This window comes from Protopterus annectens, chromosome 3.part1, assembly GCF_019279795.1.
Source record: "Protopterus annectens isolate FY-2018-M chromosome 3.part1, PAN1.0, whole genome shotgun sequence".
NCBI classification, from domain to species: Eukaryota; Metazoa; Chordata; order Ceratodontiformes; family Protopteridae; genus Protopterus; species Protopterus annectens.
The window spans coordinates 1,325,487,030-1,325,509,945 of NC_056732.1; the positions used below are offsets into that span (position 1 = coordinate 1,325,487,030).

The window sequence follows — 22,916 nt, forward strand, 5'->3', positions numbered from 1 at the left end:
TAGCTACTCCTCTTATTTGTCTGAAAAACTCCTCCTCAAAGGTAATAAAATTGTTGTGAAGTATGGCATTCATGACTTCTATAATAATGTTTATCATTGCGTTGTCCAGATTGGTTAGTTCTAGAATAGCTGCATGAAAATATTCCAAACCTTCCTTATGGGGTACTGAGGTGAAAAGATCAATCATATCTATCATAGAAAAATTAACACTTTGTTTAAAATGTTCATGTTTAACTTTAGTAAGAAAATCTCATGAACCTCTTAGAATATGTTTGATTGGGCGCATGGAATTTTTCAAAATGTGATCGATCATTGTCATATAACAAATTACATATGCTGCTAATGTCCTGTTCAGTACGGCCAAACCACTGTCCTTGTCTGGCTTTGGCTTCATAAATCTCAGTGATTATTGTTTATGAGTGTGTTCAAAAGCAGTCTTTTTTCCTTATTCTTATGATTTGTAACTGGTCTATGTATTTCAGCGCTGCAAGTTTTTTTCAAAAATAGCAACAGTAGAGTGGAGGGTGGATTAAATGTACTTTTCCTCTTAAATCTCATTTCTGGTATATTTAAACAATTGCCAAGCTCAGTCCCTTGGTTCTTAAACATATCTTGGAAGTTCAGCTTCCTTGTGCAGAGTTTCAGTTCTACTAGTGTGTCAGCTAAATCTGTCTTAAAGGGAAGACACACATTTAAAATCTTTTTGAAAAATGAAAAAAAAAGGTTTTGTCAATGTTAAGTTCTATGTAGTTGTAAATACTAAAACCCTGGTAGGTGAAAACCTTTCCACAGTGTGTAACAGAAATACCTTCACTGTACTGTGAAGTTTCGATACTACTAGGTGGTTCAACTCTGTAATTGTTCCTTTTCCAATTTCTCCCTTTTCCTCTGTTTCTCTGTCCCAGTCGGACTCTGGGGTCATTCTAAAATGTTCATGTCAATGCTGGTTTTCTATCCTTTCAGATCTTCTCAGTGGGGGGGGGTGTTGTCATGCCATTAGAGTTAGTGAAGTTAATAAAATTGTTTTGTTTGGTTGTGTTCAGTTGTGCAGCGTTGTGAAAAAAAGTATATTAGTGTTGTTAGCCAAGCTAGGTCTATCTAAACCATGTGTAGTTGCAGAGGAGTTGAGTGAACTCTGGGAGTTGGATATGCCTTCATAGCAATTCTACCTTATCTCAGTCCAATTTCTTATGGTTCCTATTTAAATTCTGCCTAGCATTGTGTTCTACCTTAGACAAAATGCGGTTTTATTTCTCACTGTTATGTTCAAACAAGCCTTTTGTTATATCAAGGTTCAAATTGTTCAGTTCATCAGTGATTAATTCTAGTACTGTTGAACTTAACTACCGCTTGAATTAATTCCAGTCCATGTCTATCAGACATTTAAGTTAATTCATTTAGTTCTCCATTGTTCAATGCTAAGTAAGCCATTAGGAAATTTATATATTCTAAGCCCGTTAAGGGATCCTTTTAACTCTTAAACGTTCCATTAAATATAAATTATCAAGTATGGTTGTATTTGGTCATTGTAGTCTAAAACAAGTTATTTGTTAAGAAATTGTTGGAAAAAGGCATTTTTGTTAAAAATGTCCTGTGAAGTAGTAAAAGTATTTCCTCCATGAGAAATCCCTTTATTCTCTCTCCTGGCTTCTCCGGAGGTCCTAATGAAACCTCTGTGCATTCTAATGATGTCATCAGATGGGACATGGCCAAACTGCAGTTTCTTACACTAGAAGTTGAACAGGCAAGCCTTTCTAGGTTTGAATTAAACTGGATGACTTGTTGTGTTAAAAGTGCAATGAGTTGAGTTGTCACTCTCTGCAGACATCTCAAAGCTGGATTCTCTCTGTGTAGTTGGAGCAGCAGTATCATCAGTGGGTAGAGAATACGTTCCAACTGTAATGTCCATAGGTGAATAGAATCCAAGTGTTACTACGTCAGCCTCATTCTGTTATTAGGCTTCTGGTATGTTTAGAGAGAAAGCCAAGGGAGAGAAACTGACAGAAGTAAGGAAGTGAGTGAAGAAGAGAGAAAGGAGATGTAAGGTATGAATAGGTGCTTGTTTACATTTAGGGATATAGTTGATCCTGGTGTTGAGCAAGAACTGAGTCAACTTTTGGCTAGGAGGTCTTTCAGAGTGCTTTTGATGGATGGGAAGGAGGGTACTGACCTGATGGATACAGGTAAGGAGGTCCAGGTCTCACCAACATGGTATGAGTATACACAATGCCCAGTAGATTTGATAGGTTTAGGACAAACAGGAGTTTTGGGTCACTGGATCGTAATGACTGACTAGGAACATAGTTGTACAGAATGTTATTTAGTGCTGGACAAGCAGACAGATGCTGAATAATTTTTTAGGTAGCAAGAAGCTGTGCATATGTTAGTTGATTAGGTAGTTCTATCCAATTTAGGCTTTTTAGTGCTATACCATGGTGAATTCTGAAAGGGGTATTTGTTGTAAATTTAGCAACTTTGTTATAGCATTGTTCGGGTTTTGATTTTTGTGATGCCTAAAGGTAACTAAGAATGGGAGCACATGGGGAGGACATAAGTAGTGGCAAGTGTAATTTTAGTTGCATTGGTAAGAAAGCTTTTGTCTCTGTAAAGTATCCCTAATTTTTTATCACTTCACCCCTAATAATATGCAATGAGAAGTGACTTCAGTGATTGTATTATCAAGAGAGAGGACTTGGGGAAAAAGTAGTAGTTTGTTTTTTTTAGGGTTGAGCATGAGTCATGACTTACAAAACCATGTTTTAATGGCTGTTAAAACTTCGTAAGTATTTTTTTGGGGGAGGAGTGCCATGTTGTCTGATGTGCAAGTGAGTTTGGAGTCATTTGCATACTGTGTTAGGATGCCTTTTGTGTGGATGTGTATAGGGTTTTGCTGAGAATATTAAAGAGGGAGGGGACCAAGGATAGAGCCTTTTGATGCACCAGTGGTGACTGGGAGGTATGGACAGAGGGTAGAGTGCCATTTTGCTAACTGATACCTATTGGCAAGGTAGCTTTTGAACCATAAAAGAGTTGGCTGAGAGAGACCTAATGAGAAAGTTTGAAGTAGAAGTTTGCTGTGACAAACTGTATCAAAGGCTTTACACACATCTTTAACTAAATATAATAACTAGAGACTAGTTTGCAAGACTTCATCACTACCCTAGTTATTCGTATACAGTGGATCAATTTCTTGTCTGACCTTATCAGTTTTGCAGCTCAGTTACAGTTTATAAAATTAATTCAGATGCTTATATTTATATTTTGTATAGTGCAGTACAACATAACAAAAAACATAATATAATTGAGTGCCAAAGAAGAAGCAATGGGCAGCTATTTCTTGTGAAACACTAGTAAAATAATATGTTGATAGTAAGTAATATTAACTAGATTCAAAGACTGAACTGAAGTGACCAAGGAATGAATAAGATGAAGAGATAGCAGTACATTTAGACTGATGAGTATGATGTCTAGACCTAAAGTCACACACAGACTCTTCCCTGTTTCCTGAAAAAATAGCATCAGCGTCGATCAAGTGTACATTTCCTTGAGCTCACATTTAATTCTGATAAAGGTAATGTTGCAGCAAGACATAAGATGTTTCAGAAAACTAGATTTGTCATACTAAAGAACTTCACATCAATGTTGGAGGCCATTGTCAGGAAAGAAGTGTCAAGTGATTAAAGATCTAAGAAACAGAGTATTATGTGGAGTACGAAAAGTCATGTCAGACTGTTTATAAGATCGCTTATTACATTGTGGTTCCTTGAAACATAGTTCAGGAAACTCACATCTGCTGTACTTCGGTTTTCTAAAGAAAACAAAAGTTAAGAAATAGACCAAATGTTTTTTACTCTCCCCAACACTAGCCATTTTGAGGAAGCTGGACACTACACGTACTGGTGAGGTCAGAGTTATTGCACCTCAGAGGAAATAAAGTAGTTCTTGTCTGTAGCAGTCTTAAACTGAAGGTGATGTTCTTCGTCTTCCATTGCTGCAGTCCTGACTATTGGGTATAGTCCGCGTCCAGTCGGCCCGAATACCAGAGTATAAGGCTGATCGCCGGTCAGGGTGCATTAGACTGACGCCAGTACGTCAGGGTACTAATGCGCATGACCGACGTCATATCCTCAGTCTTTTTTGCCGCATGGTCCGATGCAGAAGCAATTTTGCGAGTGCAGGTTGGCGTACTGAAATATTTCCGAAACCGGAGTTTCAGACCGAAACAGAGTTGGCTAAGTACCCGCTGGGGAACATTTTGGTTTTTCTTGCCTCAGTATTTTACCGATGTCAGAAAAAGTGAATAACTGTATTTCTTGTGGGAAACAGATACCTCATAGGGATTATCATACCTTGTGTATACCTTGTTTAGGCCTGAGCACGACGTTGTTGGTTGCCGCTCTTGTGCTAGGTTTAACAAACGCACTATTAAGAGGAGGTTAGACTGTGCCAGGTTAGTGTTTGGGAAGCGTTGTAATTATAAAATGCCGCCGGATGCTCCGACACCCGCTTCCTCCAAGAAGCGCAAGGATAAAACAGTGAAGCCTAGGGTTGAGGAACCGCAGTCCCGGACGCCGGTTCTTTAGAAGGCTCAGTGGAGCCGGAGGTTTTGCCAGGAGTTTCCATGGAGTCCCAGGCAGAAACTATACTCTTACAGGATGTGCCTTCTCAGGAGGTAGGCCAGGCTGAGGGGCTTCTCAGGTGACTGTTCTTCCCTCTCTTCCCAAGGTAGTTAGAGCTTCTCCTTCTGTTGCCAAAACTTCTTTAAGAGGTCGGCCTAGTTCAGCTTCAGTGGGGCTTCTCCTACCTTTTCGGGTTCTGTACCTAAGAAACATATGCTTAAAATGGCAGAAGATTTGATTACTATGATTAGGGGTTCTATGCCCGCGCCTGATAAGAGGCCTAGGGTGGAACCGGAGTTTGATAGTTTTGAACAGTGTTCAGAGGCTTCAGAATCTTCTGTGGAAGATATGCAGGAGTATCCCACTTATTCTGATTCTGATGTGGATGATTCCACTCCTACAGCTTCTCCGCCTGAGGATTTCTCATTTTCAGAGACCTTGCATTCCATGAGGGAGCACTTTAAATGGGAAGGCCAGGATTACTCTGACTCCAGGAAAAGGCTTAGGGAGTTCTTGTTTTTACCCCAGCATAGGCCATTAGCTATTCCTCCTGTGTTGAATGCGGTGGAAGATGTTTTTGCAGAGGCTTCCCTGAACCCTGATTCTTTGCCTCCTGCTCCTGTTAAGCCTGATAGGTATTATAGGGTGCCCGAAGCTCATAAATATTTGTTTAAGAGTCCTAGGGCGGACCCAGAAACTATTTCTCAAGGGCCTAAGGGTGTAAAGGCTTCTGTGGTTAAAAATCCTGTTCCCACTGATAAAGAGGCAAGGGCTTTGGATAGGTGGGGAAAGAAAGTGTATACTTCTTCCACTCTAGCCATGAGAGCTTTGAATTGTCAGTTTCACATGCTAAAATATCAGAATTATCTCCTTTCACAATTGAAATCTAAGGTGGATGCTTTGGCGGAAGGTATTGAGTGTAAAGAGTTGCTGGATTTGGTTCATGTGTCTGAACAAGTGGGTAAGCATTCTTTGCAATGTGGTTTTGATGCTGTACAGGCCTCCTCGAGGGTGGCTGCTACCAGTTCTGTTCTTCGCAGGCATGCCTGGTTGAAGGATCAGAATTTAGCTGAGCATGTTAAGACAAGGATTTTGGATGCTCCTTTACAGTCTGATGTGTTGTTTGGATCACCTGTGGAAGCAGTTTTAAAGAAAATGGAGGACAAAGCTAAGTCTATGCAAACTGTTAAAGATTTTTGCAGGTGCAGCCACCAAGTTTAGTAGAAATTGGCCTGCTAAGGGGTGGACATATCCGCTTATGATTCTCAGTCTAGGGTAGGTCTAGACGTGGTAGGGGCAGGGCTCAAGGTTCTTTTAGGCCTAGAACAGGAAGCTCACCTGCTCAGACTTCTGGTGAGGGCAGGGGTCAGTCCTTTCGTAAACAGACCCAATGACCTGTCTTTTCAGCTGCCAGCAGATTCTCGTTTGGCAGCTCCTTTAGGAGGAAGACTGTCTCTTTTCAAAGAAAATTGGGATTTAATTACTCAAGACAAATGGGTGTTGGATATCATTCACCACGGTTACAGATTTTATTTCCATACAATGCCCCCTTTCAAAGGCATGCCAGACGTTCCTCCTCCACAAAGAAAAGAGGCTCACAAGCAAGTTTCTCAGTTACTTCACATAGGGGCCATTCAGCCAGTCCCTGTATCAGAAAGGGGCCTAGGATTTTATTCCCGCCTGTTCCTTGTACCAAAGAAGGGAAACACGTGGAGACCAATTTTGGATTTATCTATCCTCAACACTTATCTGGACATTCCCAAGTTCAAGATGTTGACGTTACAACAGCTTTTACCTCTGCTGGGCAAAAATCACTGGATGGTAACTTTAGATCTCAAAGAAGCTTACCTTCATGTGCCTATAAGGCTAAGTTGCAGGAAGTATCTGCGGTTTCGAGCTGGAAATTCTCATTATTAGTTCTCTGCATTGCCCTTTGGCTTATCTACTGCTCAGAGTATTCACAAAGGTTCTGGCTCCAGTGATAGCTTATTTCAGGCTTCAAGGAATTCAAATCTATCCTTACTTGGACGACTGCCTGATTCTGGCTCAAGAAAAGAAGTTCTTCTACAGCACCTGGAATATGTTATCGCAGTGCTAAGATGCCTAGGGTATTCTGTGAACGAAATAAAGTCCAGTCTAGTACCCTCTCAAGACATGTGCTTTCTGGGTGTGAGACTGAATACAGCAGCCCAGATGGCCTTTTAACCCCGGACAAACAAAAGAGTCTGTCACTTTACTTCCATCAACTATCTCATCAGTCCGTGCTGACTGCAAGGTCAGTCCTTCAAGCATTAGGGTTCATGGCATCTTGTATTCTGGTGCTTCCCAATGCCAAACTGCATATGAGGAAGTTACAATGGTATCTCAAAAATGTATGGACACAGCACTGCCAGTATTTGGACACTGTCATTCAAATAATACCTTGCCACCAAAAAGAATTTTGTGGTGGGCTCAGGAATGTCACCTAAACAAGGGACTCTCTGTGACCCGCCAGAGGCAAGTCAGATCTTAACGACAGATGCCTCGGACACTGCTTGGGAGCTCATCTAAATGGAAAGTGGATACAAGACAAGTGGCCTGCCAGACTACAGCATCTACATATCAACATGAAAGAGATGTTAGCAGTCCAGTTTGCATTAATGGCTTTCAAGGAGTTACTTCTTCCAGGGCAGGTGTTGATTCTAACAGACAACACAACTGTCATGTGGTACATCAACAAGCAAGGGGGAACACATTCTTATCCTCTATGCAGGCAAGCAATGATTTTATGGGAGACTGCGCTAAGCCTGCAACTAACTCTTCAGGCAAGGTTTCTGCCAGGAGCACAGAACTCCTTAGCAGATGTGTTAAGCAGACAAATCATGGATCCCCACGAGTGGAAACTGGATCTTCATGTATTTCAGAAACTGACAGTGTCATGGGGAACTCCAGACATAGATCTGTTCGCTTCTCCACTAAACCACCAGCTGCCAAAGTATTGCACAAAGGGGTTTCATCACACAGCTTGGAAAGTGGATGCTCTGTCTTTCAGTTGGAAAAACCTTCATGTGTATGCCTTTCCCCCTCCTGTGAAGTAGTAAAAGTATTTCCTCCATGAGAAATCCCTTTATTCTCTCTCCTGGCTTCTCCGGAGGTCCTAATGAAACCTCTGTGCATTCTAATGATGTCATCAGATGGGACATGGCCAAACTGCAGTTTCTTACACTAGAAGTTGAACAGGCAAGCCTTTCTAGGTTTGAATTAAACTGGATGACTTGTTGTGTTAAAAGTGCAATGAGTTGAGTTGTCACCCTCTGCAGACATCTCAAAGCTGGATTCTCTCTGTGTAGTTGGAGCAGCAGTATCATCAGTGGGTAGAGAATACGTTCCAACTGTAATGTCCATAGGTGAATAGAATCCAAGTGTTAGTTTGAAAAATGAAAAAAAAAGGTTTTGTCAATGTTAAGTTCTATGTAGTTGTAAATACTAAAACCCTGGTAGGTGAAAACCTTTCCACAGTGTGTAACAGAAATACCTTCACTGTACTGTGAAGTTTCGATACTACTAGGTGGTTCAACTCTGTAATTGTTCCTTTTCCAATTTCTCCCTTTTCCTCTGTTTCTCTGTCCTAGTCGGACTCTGGGGTCATTCTAAAATGTTCATGTCAATGCTGGTTTTCTATCCTTTCAGATCTTCTCAGTGGGGGGGGGGTGTTGTCATGCCATTAGAGTTAGTGAAGTTAATAAAATTGTTTTGTTTGGTTGTGTTCAGTTGTGCAGCGTTGTGAAAAAAAGTATATTAGTGTTGTTAGCCAAGCTAGGTCTATCTAAACCATGTGTAGTTGCAGAGGAGTTGAGTGAACTCTGGGAGTTGGATATGCCTTCATAGGAATTCTACCTTATCTCAGTCCAATTTCTTATGGTTCCTATTTAAATTCTGCCTAGCATTGTGTTCTACCTTAGACAAAATGCGGTTTTATTTCTCACTGTTATGTTCAAACAAGCCTTTTGTTATATCAAGGTTCAAATTGTTCAGTTCATCAGTGATTAATTCTAGTACTGTTGAACTTAACTACCGCTTGAATTAATTCCAGTCCATGTCTATCAGACATTTAAGTTAATTCATTTAGTTCTCCATTGTTCAATGCTAAGTAAGCCATTAGGAAATTTATATATTCTAAGCCCGTTAAGGGATCCTTTTAACTCTTAAACGTTCCATTAAATATAAATTATCTGTTTGTAAACTGTGCACCTTTTCCATTCTGTTTTCAAAGTCATTCAGCATAGTTTTAAAAGTCAAGTATGGTTGTATTTGGTCATTGTAGTCTAAAACAAGTTATTTGTTAAGAAATTGTTGGAAAAAGGCATTTTTGTTAAAAATGTCCTGTGAAGTAGTAAAAGTATTTCCTCCATGAGAAATCCCTTTATTCTCTCTCCTGGCTTCTCCGGAGGTCCTAATGAAACCTCTGTGCATTCTAATGATGTCATCAGATGGGACATGGCCAAACTGCAGTTTCTTACACTAGAAGTTGAACAGGCAAGCCTTTCTAGGTTTGAATTAAACTGGATGACTTGTTGTGTTAAAAGTGCAATGAGTTGAGTTGTCACTCTCTGCAGACATCTCAAAGCTGGATTCTCTCTGTGTAGTTGGAGCAGCAGTATCATCAGTGGGTAGAGAATACGTTCCAACTGTAATGTCCATAGGTGAATAGAATCCAAGTGTTACTACGTCAGCCTCATTCTGTTATTAGGCTTCTGGTATGTTTAGAGAGAAAGCCAAGGGAGAGAAACTGATAGAAGTAAGGAAGTGAGTGAAGAAGAGAGAAAGGAGATGTAAGGTATGAATAGGTGCTTGTTTACATTTAGGGATATAGTTGATCCTGGTGTTGACCAAAAACAGAGTCAACTTTTGGCTAGGACGTCTTTCAGAATGGTTTTGAAGGATGGGAAGGAGGGTACTGACCTGATGGATACAGGTAAGGAGGTCCAGGTCTCACCAACATGGTATGAGTATACACAATGCCCAACAGGTTTGATAGGTTTATGGACAGCAGGAGTTTTTGGTCATTGGATCGTAATGACTGACTAGGAACATAGTTCTGTAGAATGTTATTTAGTGCTGGACAAGCAGACAGATGCTGAATAATTTTTTAGGTAGCAAGAAGCTGTGCATATGTTAGTTGATTAGGTAGTTCTATCCAATTTAGGCTTTTTAGTGCTATACCATGGTGAATTCTGAAAGGGGTATTTGTTGTAAATTTAGCAACTTTGTTATAGCATTGTTCGGGTTTTGATTTTTGTGATGCCTAAAGGTAACTAAGAATGGGAGCACATGGGGAGGACATAAGTAGTGGCAAGTGTAATTTTAGTTGCATTGGTAAGAAAGCTTTTGTCTCTGTAAAGTATCCCTAATTTTTTATCACTTCACCCCTAATAATATGCAATGAGAAGTGACTTCAGTGATTGTATTGTCAAGAGAGAATACTTGGGGAAAAAGTAGTAGTTTGTTTTTTTTAGGGTTGAGCATGAGTCATGACTTACAAAACCATGTTTTAATGGCTGTTAAAACTTCGTAAGTATTTTTTTGGGGGAGGAGTGCCATGTTGTCTGATGTGCAAGTGAGTTTGGAGTCATTTGCATACTGTGTTAGGATGCCTTTTGTGTGGATGTGTATAGGGTTTTGCTGAGAATGTTAAAGAGGGAGGGGACCAAGGATAGAGCCTTTTGATGCACCAGTGGTGACTGGGAGGTATGGACAGAGGGTAGAGTGCCATTTTACTAACTGATACCTATTGGCAAGGTAGCTTTTGAACCATAAAAGAGTTGGCTGAGAGAGACCTAATGAGAAAGTTTGAAGTAGAAGTTTGCTGTGACAAACTGTATCAAAGGCTTTACACACATCTTTAACTAAATATAATAACTAGAGACTAGTTTGCAAGACTTCATCACTACCCTAGTTATTCGTATACAGTGGATCAATTTCTTGTCTGACCTTATCAGTTTTGCAGCTCAGTTACAGTTTATAAAATTAATTCAGATGCTTATATTTATATTTTGTATAGTGCAGTACAACATAACAAAAAACATAATATAATTGAGTGCCAAAGAAGAAGCAATGGGCAGCTATTTCTTGTGAAACACTAGTAAAATAATATGTTGATAGTAAGTAATATTAACTAGATTCAAAGACTGAACTGAAGTGACCAAGGAATGAATAAGATGAAGAGATAGCAGTACATTTAGACTGATGAGTATGATGTCTAGACCTAAAGTCACACACAGACTCTTCCCTCTTTCCTGAAAAAATAGCATCAGCGTCGATCAAGTGTACATTTCCTTGAGCTCACATTTAATTCTGATAAAGGTAATGTTGCAGCAAGACATAAGATGTTTCAGAAAACTAGATTTGTCATACTAAAGAACTTCACATCAATTTTGGAGGCCATTGTCAGGAAAGAAGTGTCAAGTGATTAAAGATCTAAGAAACAGAGTATTATGTGGAGTACGAAAAGTCATGTCAGACTGTTTATAAGATCGCTTATTACATTGTGGTTCCTTGAAACATAGTTCAGGAAACTCACATCTGCTGTACTTCGGTTTTCTAAAGAAAACAAAAGTTAAGAAATAGACCAAATGTTTTTTACTATCCCCAACACTAGCCATTTTGAGGAAGCTGGACACTACACGTACTGGTGAGGTCAGAGTTATTGCACCTCAGAGGAAATAAAGTAGTTCTTGTCTGTAGCAGTCTTAAACTGAAGGTGTTCTTTTGGTAAAAGGGCCATTTCAGCACTTGTCATCCTACTGCGAGGAATGAGTTGTTCTACATTTAAATGGTTTTCAGATAAGTCCAAGTTCATCATTACAGCACTATTTAACAGCAAGTGCTGAATGCTGCAAAATTAGCACATATTGTGTTTTCTACTGTAAAAAGGGCAGCCTAGTTAAAAATAAGGACTTCCGAAAACCATGCTTATCTTGTAGAAGCATTTGCTTATCATACATTCCTGTGTTAGACAACTCCATATCTCATAATGTTCTTTTAGAAAGTAGTATCAGGATTGGGAACTTAGTATCCTGGGATCCTACAGATTAGAACAGAAAGGTCTGTGCCTGTATTTGTAATACACTGACAGAAGTAGGAAATGTAGAGAGTAAACTTAGGTTCCAGTGCACCTGATGAAGCCAGCATTTGGTACAAATTTCTGCTTGCTTATGTTCCACTGAAATCCCTAGAGTATACCTTCTACTACTGTTTCTGGCACTGACACAGACATAAAGGTAATATAGACCAAACTGGGCCATTCTTTACTCATTCACTTATTACCTTTAAGGGTAACATTAATTTTGAAGAAAGTGAGGATGACTTTACTTCTAGAAAGGAATTAAATCAAAGATAATCAGACTGAAGTTAAGCTCCACTCTGAGGAAGGTGATTAGAAACATGCAGCAGTACATAATTGTCTGTATGCTGTATCATACGGCATCCATCACACTTTTGGTGTAAGGAGCCAGTAGAAAAAAAAAGTCAGACTGGCTGTGCAAGAAGGTAGGGCACTCTGGTGGTGTGCTAATAAAATAATGACAGAGAGATAGCCATTTTGCCTTATTTTCTGTGGCCTACATTTGTCATGATCCTCAAACTAGAAAGCTGAGCGTGAAGGTCCAGCTTTGCCATATCACTGAATGGCATCTTTCAGAAACATTTGTAGGTTTAAAAGCATTGTCAAATGTGATGGCAGCTTCAACTGAAGAATGTGGTCTACAAGGTGCGCTAGGTCTGATAAGTAGGATGACTCTAAACCTCTGCTTAGTATGGAAGCAGGGTGAAGGGTGCAGCTGCCACGAGCACAAGGTATTGGGGCATGAATGGTAGAGCCTTTCCTTTTGTTTCTTAATTTAATTTAATGCTCTGTAACTATGAGGGCAAGAAGAAGAAAAGGAAGACTTTAGAACTTGGTCTTTTTTGAGCGCTAAATTGAAGAATGTACCATTTTATTTCTGATTTTATTTTTTTAAGGACCTGATGTTCTTGAACACCAAATTGGAGAATGTACCTATTTTAATTTTTCTTTATTTATTTATTTATTTTTTGCTGTAACATAGAGTGTGAAGATGTTAGGGACTGGCCTTAGGAGAGAAGGGAGTACCAGTTTCTCAGAGCCTTTCTTTTGAGCGGTAGGGAATTAGGACCTAACACATATCCTCCTAGGCAGATGGGACCATTTTTTTTTTTTGTTTTTTGTTTTCATACAAAACATCAGGGGGTAGAGCATTAGGACATGACACTACTCTACTTCTCCTTCTAGAAATAAGTGACGTATCATAGAAGTGAGCCAACTATGACACCGACTTTGTATCCATTAAAGCTGGTTATTAAGCTGATCGCATACAACATGCCCTGCTGACTTACAAGATTCAGAAAGGGTATATATCTGTAGCTGGAGTTTTACAGAAGAGCCTTCAGTGTACGACATTGGTATAATTCCATTGTTTTGGGATGGACTTCTGTGTAGAATTAAAAGTCGCACATATAAGTGAGTAGCTGTTTTCTGAACAGTGATATGACTGAATGTTGTTAAAAGCTCAGGTACAGCAGGAGAGTCTTCCAGGTTTACTTCATGCTGTAGTCAGACTAATTCTATTAGATAATTTTCTTTGAAATGGCAGTACCCATCCCAAGTGTATAACTCAGGAGAAACATAGACATACTGTAATAGTATAGGTGAGGTGCTGCCCACAAATGCTCTTGTTTTAACTACCAATCTACCCAGCAGGGTCACTGAGGGAGGGAAGTCACAGAACCAGTGATGGAGATAATGTCAAGATCAATGATGAAGACAAGTCAGTGGGTCAGTGATGGAATTCAGCAGAATCAAAGATGGAGAGAAGTCAATGGGTCAGTGACGGAGAGTATTCAGCAGAATCAAAGATGGAGATAAGTCAGTGGGTTAGTGATGGAGAGGATTCAGCAGAATCAAAGATGGAGAGAATCAGTGGATCAGTGATGGAGAGGATTCAGCAGAATCAAAGATCTAGAAAAGTCAGTGGGTCATTGATGGAGAGGTGTCAGCAGAGTCAATGTTGGAGAGAAATCAGTGGGAGTGATGGAGACGATTCAGCAGAATCAATGATGGAGAGAATCAGAGGGTCAGTGATGGAGAGGATTCAGCACAATCAATGCTATGGAGAGGATTCAGCAGAATCAAAGATGGAGAGAAGTCAGTGGTCAGTGATGGAGAGGATTCAACAGAATTAAAGATGGAGAAAAGTCAGTGGTCATTGATGGAGAGGTGTCAGCAGAATTAATGATTTAATTGGAGTCAGTAGGTTCAGTGCCACTTTGAAGATGGATAGCATTAAACTAATGACTTATTAATGTAATTCAGAAAGGATATAAGGTAACATGGAGCCTTCTCCCTCTCCTGTCTGGAATTCCACATTTTCCCCAAAGTCAAGAAATCTTGGTTTTGCCAATTATTCGAGATCTGTACCATCAGAAAACAATAGAATCAGTCCCTCATTCCAAAGAGGTCAAGGGTTTTATTCAGGGCTCTTCCTTGATCCAATAAATGAGGGCAATAAGAGTCCCGTCTTGTTTTACACATTCCAGAATTCAAGATGTTACCTCCCTAAAATCTGTGATCCTCAAGTTTTTCTGGCTACCCTGGACCTGAAGTATGCCTACATTCACATTCCTATTCATCCAGATCACTGAATATTCTTTAAGATGTTGTGCTTTGGGATTGGTTGATTGATTGATTGATTGATTGATTGAATGATTGATTGATTGATTGATTGATTGATTGATTGATTGATTGATTGATTGATTGATTGATTGATTCATTCATTCATTCATTCATTCATTCATTTATTTGCAGTTTGTTTACCAGGATGGTCCAATGGTCCAAGAAGAGCCTGTTTTCAATGGAGTCCTGAGGAGAAAAGCTCCATAAAAATGAAAGTTACATTAGAGTTACCTCTTGTTTGGCATCTACTTCTCTGAAGTACAGGTCAACACTAAGGGACTCTGGCTAACAAAGTTTGCAGATGACTGCAAACTGGGAGCCATTATTGAATCCCCAAATGATGTGGATACTCTACAAAAGGGCCTTACAGAAACAGATGCTTGTTGCCAGAGCCATGGGCTCAAGCTCAATGCCAAGAAATGTATTGTTATCCCCTTTGGGAAAAAACATGTATCCATGAATTACCATATAGGTGGAAGTACACTAAACACAGAAAGTGTGATAAGAGACTTAGGGACACAGGTGGACAATGGTCTCACCTTCGATAACCACATCGCCACAACAGTCAGGAAATCCTTCTATGTGGCACACCTCATCACGAAGGGCTTTTCATCCAGAAAAAGGAGGTCATTGTCCCACTGTACTCATCCCTCATTAGACCCATTATAGAATACAACGCCCCATTTGGTATGTACCTCTCAAGACATCTGCAACAACTGGAAAGGCCTCAGAAATACCTCACTAAAAGAATCACAGGCCTAAAGCAGATGCCCTACGCTGACCGCCTTAAAAAACTCCAGCTATACTCTGTCGCATATCGTCTACTCAGAGGCGATCTCTGCTTAACATACAAGGCCATGTCAAACCCAGAGCTGTTGGACATGCTACACTTAAAGAAATCCCAATCCCTCAGAGCTACACGCTCCAGGGATCTAAACCTTGTCATCACAGTAAACAAAACATGCTGGAGGGATAGGTTCCTGACCCAGAGACTCCCCAGACTCTAGAATAGATTGCCCATACATGTCAAGCAGAGTGCCTCTTTGGACCTCTTCAAGAGGAACCTTGACGATTGGATGGGAGAAAGGAAATTCACCCCAGGGATCACGTCAGTCGCCCTGCTAGACATGGGTCCAGGAAAGTAAATAATGTGGGAAGAAATAGCCAGGGAATTGTTATGGCTAGGCTTGTATAGGCCCTAGGGCTGATAGCCTAGTACCAACCTATGAACCTATGAAAAGTATAAAGTTACAGTAAATACAGTAGTACAAGTAGATACAGTAGTACAAGAAAAAAACATAGCATTTAAAGATACAATTTCTGGAATGAACAAGTAAAAGTTATAAGTTATAAAATTATGAGTAATTATTTGCAGATAAATTTGATCCTGCTATAAAAGTATATAATTAGGACACTGAAGTACATGAGATGTCAGAGGTGTAGCGATTAGAAGAAATTATGTGGGGTGGGAGCAGGAGCATTCCCAGCGGGATATTAGGTGTGAGTAAAGTGAGTTTTTAAAGTTAGTATGGTTTGTGGTGGTCCGCATTGGTGATAGTAGGGAGTTCCATTGACATTTTCATTTTAAATTTTCTTCTTTGCACTTTGGTCCTTTTGCAGGCTCCAAGGGTATTAACAAAATGTCTACTTCCTTTTTACAGACTCTGTAGAGTAGTCATTTGTACCCTTATTTACACAACTGTCTAACCCAGGCTACCTCAAAAGAGAGACTTTTACAGGCTCTTCAATTCATTATGATTCTCAGGCTAGGTTTTACCTTAAACCTGAAGAAACCCATCTGTCAACCTTCAATTAATCTAGTTTTTTACTAGGATGTCAAATGAACACTGCATGATGATTTTTCTTCCTAAGGATAAATTGCAGGTTCTGATTTCTTACTATCAGTTTCTTCTACTCTTTGAAATGACCTCAGCAAGAGAAATATTGAGATTCCTGGAGTACAACGATACAGATCACACCTTTTGCCAGTCTGAGAATGAGGAAGGTTTGGTGGTATGTCAAGTCACTTTCAGAACACTGTCACCCTCTAAACTTCTCAAGCCTTCTTTTGCCGTTTGTGAAGGAGGAGTGTCTTTGATGTATACTCCAGCTATATTTAAATGTCAGAGCACCTCTTGTGAAGACGGAGTGTCTTTTATGTATCCGCCAGCTACATTTAAATGTGTGAGTGCTCTTGTGAAGAGGGAGTGTCTTTGATGTATCCGCCAGCTACATTTAAATGTCAGAGTGCCTCTTGTGAAGAGGGGGTGTCTTTGATGTATCCTCCAGCTACATTTAAATGTCAGAGCGCCTCTTGTGAAGAGGGAGTGTCTTTGATGTATCCTCCAGCTACATTTAAATGTCAGAGTGCCTCTTGTGAAGAGGGAGTGTCTTTGATGTATGCACCAGCTACATTTAAATGTCAGAGTGCCTCTTGTGAAGAGGGTGTGCCTTTGATGTATCCTCCAGCTACATTTAAATGTCAGAGTGCCTCTTGTGAAGGAGGAGTGTTTTTGATGTATCCACCAGTTATATTTCAATGTCAGAGTGTCTCTTGTGAAGAGGGAGTGTCTTTGATGTATCCACCAGCTACATTTAAATGTCAGCGTGCCTCTTGTGAAGAGGGAGTGTCTTTAATGTATCCTCCAACTATATTTAAATGTCAGAGTGCCTCTTGTGAAGGAGGAGTGTCTTTGATGTATCCTCCAGCTATATTTAAATGTCAGAGTGCCTCTTGTGAAGAGGGCATAGCCAGCCTTAGGCATAGGCCAACTAGGCGGCTGCCTAGGGCACCACTTTAGTAGGGGCACTTTTTCAGTATTTATTTGGTGTAGGTAGACCAGGATGGGGGCACTGGGTGGTGTGGTGAGGAGTGCCATGTGGCCCTTTTGCCTAGGGCACCAGTTGACCTAAGGCCATTCCTGGAAGAGGGAGTGTCTTTGATGTATCCTCCAGCTACATTTAAATGTCAGAGTGCCTCTTGTGAAGAGGGAGTATCTTTGATGTATCCACCAGCTACATTTAAATGTCAGAGTACCTCTTGTGAAGAGGGAGTGTCTTTGATGTATCTGCCTGCTACATTTAAATGTCAGAGTGCCTCTTGTGAAGAGGGAGTATCTTTGATGTATCCTCCAGTCATATTTAAATGTCAGAGTGCCTCTTGTGAAGAGGGAGTGTCTTTGATGTATCCTCCAGCTACATTTTAATGTCAGAGTGCCTCTTGTGAAGAGGGGGTGTCTTTGATGTATCTTCCAGCTACATTTAAATGTCATAGTGCCTCTTGTGAAGAGGGAGTGTCTTTGATGTATCCTCCAACTACATTTAAATGTCAGAGCACCTCTTGTGAAGAGGGAGTGTCTTTGATGTATCCTGCAGCTACATTTAAATGTCAGAGTGCCTCTTGTGAAGAGGGAGTGTCTTTGATGTATCCGCCAGTTATATTTAAATGTCAAAGCACCTCTTGTGTAGAGGGAGTGTCTTTGATGTATCCACCAGCTACATTTAAATGTCAGAGTGCCTCTTGTGAAGAGGGAGTGTCTTTGATGTATCCGCCAGCTGCATTTAAATGTCAGAGTGCCTCTTGTGAAGAGAGAGTGTCTTTGATCTATCCTCAAGCTATATTTAAATGTCAGAGTGCCTCTTGTGAAGAGGGAGTGTCTTTGATGTATCTGCCAGTTATATTTAAATGTCAAAGCGCCTCTTGTGTAGGGGGAGTGTCTTTGATGTATCCTTCAGCTACATTTAAATGTCAGAGCGCCTCTTGTGAAGAGGGAGTGTCTTTAATGTATCCGTCAGCTACATTTAAATGTCAGAGTGCCTCTTGTGTAGAGGGAGTGTCTTTGATGTATCTGCCAGCTACATTTAAATGTAAGAGTGCCTCTTGTGAAGAGAGAGTGTCTTTGATGTATCCTCCAGCTACATTTAAATGTCAGAGTGCCTCTTGTGAAGAGGGAGTGTCTTTGATGTATCCTCCAGCTACATTTAAATGTCAGATCACCTCTTGTGAAGAGGGAGTGTCTTTGATGTATCCTCCAGCTACATTTAAATGTCATATTGCCTCTTGTTCCCTCTCCCCATCAGGACATCTACACAGATGCTTCAGAACTGGCTTGGGGAGCCCTGTTCTATGGCCATAAAAGACCACTGAGTATGATCAAGATACAACAGGTGAGAAACGTAAATAAATGAAGGATCTGATGCTAGCTCATCAATTTCTTCATTACCTCCTGGAATTCTTTGAGTTTTGACTGACAGTACTACAGTCATGAGAAATATCAACAAACAAGGAAAGAAAAAATCCTGTCATCTCTCATAATCTGTTCCTTCATATTCCTTTGGAGATAAACTCAGTGGTGGATTACTTACTAAGCAGATCTAAGGTAGACCCTCATGAACAGAGTTTAAACAGATGGGTCGTCATACAGATTGTCCATCATTGGGGAACTCCCTAGATAGGCCTGTTTACCTCAACTTTGAACTGGTAGCTCAGACTGTTTCGCTTCAGAGCCCTGTGCACAGAAACATGGAATACAGATACCTCATCAGTCTCTTGGAATGGAAAATTTTATGTTGGTGACCCCCGTTTGGTCCAGACAACATTGATTCTCCCTTCTATTTCATTTAGCCAAGGGAAATCACCACAAGATGGACATGCTTACACAACAAAAGGGCTTTCACATTCTTCCAGACTTGCACACTGTCAGTCCAACAGTTTGAATGATGACTTTTAATACCATTTAGGCACCTATTCCCTAAAGACATGCTACGGTATATTGGGATGCTAGAAGACTTGCAAATGTCTGCACTAGTCCATCTATTAACCTACTTCCTCCCCTCCGGTTCTCAAAACAAGGAAGAGAGAACCCTTCACTTGTTAGGCATTCACATATCACTTAGACTGTATTTGAACAAAGCTAAGCTATTCAGGAAATCTGATCAGGTGTTTGTGTCTTAAGAGGAGAAAAAGATGGGTTTCCTGTTTCTAAACAGACAATTTCCAGATAGATTTCTCTTGTCATCTCTTTTTGTTACACTTTCCGTGGGAAAGCCCTTCAAGGCGAGATCAAAGCTCATTCTACTAAGGCGGCTGCATCATCTGGTGTCTTTTTCAAAAGTCTGACGTCAAGAACTATTCTAGAAGCAGCCAGTTGGTCTTCCATTCACACATTTACAAAACACTACTAGATATATGTTTTTTCTAAGGCTTGAATTGGTTTTGACAGATGCTTTCTTTACAGTATTTTGTATGGACTCCTGCTCTATAACTCACACCTCCTCCCAGTCAGTATAAAAACTTTGAGAATCTTCCCACTGGGGAGCATTACTGCAGCAGTAATCAAATGAAGGACAAAAGAAGGACATAGTACAATTACGTAGGAACTCGCCATGACAGTACATGTCTGAATAAACCACTGATGTAGCATACGTGCCCTCCCTTCACCTCTTCTTTATCCTTGTTCTCTTCATTTGCTGAGGTGGACTCACGTTTCCCCTCTTTCCCTGCTGACTTTAGTCGGATTCCTATTATTTTCTTTGCCTCAATCTTCTCTTTCTGGGGTAAAAAAGCTTTAAGTAACTTTGTATCTCTACATCACTTATGCACTAACACTCAGCCTCGTGCATAGGTCATAGGTCATGAATCAGACATACTGCATGAGGGGAAGACACCCAAGCTATGGTATACTGGTCAGATTTACAGTATCCTTGCCTGGATACTTCCTAATAGTAAGCAGTACCATAACAATGAGCTCTTTGAGAATCTGCTGTTATGGTAAGTTCTTATACAACTGTACATTCTTTATAATGCTGCAGAGTGTGTACTGTTAGTTGCAAGTGATGGAGTAAAAGCTTCAGTATTCAGTTTGCCACTGTTTTTAGTCTAAATTGTCTATATAGCACAAAATGAAATGCTGTATAGCATGACAGATACCAAGGTAAACAATTTCCAATAATATAAGAATGATCACTGAAAATAGTGTATCCAGAGAAGGACAGGTATGTTCCATAACTAAGGTTCATAGCATTAGAGTCCTTATCCTACTGTAGAACAGAAATCCCTGCATTTTTACTGTGTGATAGTTATGTTTACATTAAAGGGCAATAGTTTTAACATATGTATACCTTCCTTTGACAGCATGTTTGATGTGGGAGGACAGAGAGATGAAAGAAGAAAATGGATCCAGTGCTTTAACGGTATGTTAAAATCATCTAAATCCTAGATACCCTCATGTTTTAATATCATGTTGTCCTATACATGCTTTAATATCATGTTGTCCTTTATGGTGCATGGAGTAATATCAAAAAAGATGAGTATTAAGGATTTAAGATACTTTATTTCCTCAAATCATTTTTCCAGATTGCATAATACAGGGTACTAGGTGTCTTAAATGGTACATATAAGAAAGTTAAATGTAGAAGAAAATTAAAAGGCTCACTGGAAGTATACAAATCCAGGAACTCATTAAAGATCCTAGCTGAGTCATATGGCTCATGCTAGAAAGTCCCTTTCAGCATGACATGCCCACTTTCATTACATGCTAGCCACGATGAGATAAGACCTCATTATCTGCTAATTTGCATATTTTCTAAATCATAATTACTACAGTAATCGGTAGTTACCTACTGCTCATGTAGGCAGTGGAATCCTCCATCCAGTCGGTCTCTCACAAACTCAAACACAAACAGGAGCAAACACCACAATCCCTGTACCTGTCCCTACCCTTCCGTGGTTCCTTTCACCTGTAATAATTTAATGCCATTACAGCAAATATGTTCATAGAAACATAGGCAGGTACTAAGCTAGCTGCCCTTCTAGGCCATTTTAAGCCTAGCCAGTTTCCATCACTGAGAATCAAACTCTTTTCCTCTTGCCTGTGAGGTAATTAGCCATTATGCCAAACCCCACCCCTGAGATTTCGGCACTCATCATGGCTTCACAGGCGAATGTTAGGCTAACTGCTGTAAAGGGCTGTTTTAACCAAGCTGATAACCCATAGCCAGAATCAAACCCTGTATTGTGTCTATGTCGTGAAGACCTTAATTATTCTGCGAAACCCATCCACTAATGCTTATTCGGTGAGGCCAACAGTAGGTAAGGTCACATTTACACCACTATGTACAACCACAGACAGACACACACACACACACACACACACACACACACACACACACACACACACACACACACACAAACACACACACACAGCTTGACTGCTGTGAGATTAGAATCCCCTACCTATCTAGTTACAAAATCTTGATGACACAGTACTTAATGCAAGCACTACCACAGAAGCCTGTATTATTCTCTGGTGGTCTAGTGTATCCTCCCCACCCTTATGATGTCAGTACCAATACCCCCCCCCCATGTCCAAAGGTTCCCCTACCCCATCATGGCACTTAAAGTATTCCCAGTAGTCCAGTGGTTCTACCCACCCCCGAGCCCCATAGTTACATTAATGCCATCATGGCATTTAAAGTATTCCCAGTGGTCTAGTGGTTCCTCTCACTGCCAATCGCTGATTTGATGTCTGTGATGGTATGGCACTTTTAAAGTAAGCCTTGGTGTGTAGTGCCCCACCACAACCACTTTCGTATTCATCAGTTGAACACTGACTTTTGGCCGTGTTCACTATTACAGCATGGTGAGGAAGGCTGTGTTGATCTACATGGCCAAGCACTTTCCTGAATCACTTGGCCATATAGATGCCTTCCTGAAGGCAGTTCCAGGGAGAGAGCACATTGCTAATTAGCGCATGTCTTTCCCTACAGAATGTCTCATTACCATTTAACACAGCCTTGGGGCCAGTCTTTTCCAGTGCTGCACATCTTAATGCTTGCTGAATAGCAAAAAGATACTGCAACATGTACACAGGTATGCACACACCACAGTATCTATATGAATGTAATCCAAAGTTTTTCTTTGCAGTATGTATTATTTTAAGTGTATAGTGATTTCTCTTTGCAGATGTGCATATAATTAATAATATAAAATAATATGCTGTGTGTGAATATAAAATATGATTGCATAATACTGTGTGCCGCTATAATTGTAATGTGTCCTCAGGATAAGCCATTGCTATGTATAATCAGATGGACAAAATAATGGATGAATTTATTCAAGGAGGAAATAATGGAGAATGTATTAAGATGATAGGAAAAGAAGTTAAGGACAGAAGGAATGTTGAAGCTAAACCCATATTTTCAGAACTAAATAATACAACTAACGTAACCACCATAAAGAATAAATGTAGATCTTTATTTACCTCTAACAGGAATACAGAAGGTGGTAAGAACACAATTAAAAAACATAGGTCCTTAATATGTCATATACCTGAACAAAAAAACATATTAGTTAAAGAACCTAATTTTGCATATAAAAGATGTAGCAGTTTGAAGGACAAATTTTGCTATAAAGAACAGATAAGAACTAATAATGTACTAAGGAGGAATAAACAAGGAACCGATAGATTTAATAAATACGATTATTGTATAGATGTATATGTTGAAAAAAGCAAAATACATCCAGTTTATGGTAATACATTTATATTATATGCATATGGAACCTGTGATAC

General features: G+C 40.0%; 1 protein-coding gene across 2 annotated transcripts in view; it reads left to right on the forward strand.

Moving 5' to 3' along the window:
* Positions 1–22,916, forward strand: part of GNAL (G protein subunit alpha L) — a 2,475,953-nt gene that overhangs the window by 2,303,494 nt on the left and 149,543 nt on the right. For both annotated transcript variants that reach the window (XM_044067360.1, XM_044067361.1), the window contains exon 8: positions 20,480–20,538. In XM_044067360.1, coding sequence (XP_043923295.1) covers positions 20,480–20,538 — 59 coding nt within the window. The remainder of the gene's footprint in view (positions 1–20,479; positions 20,539–22,916) is intronic.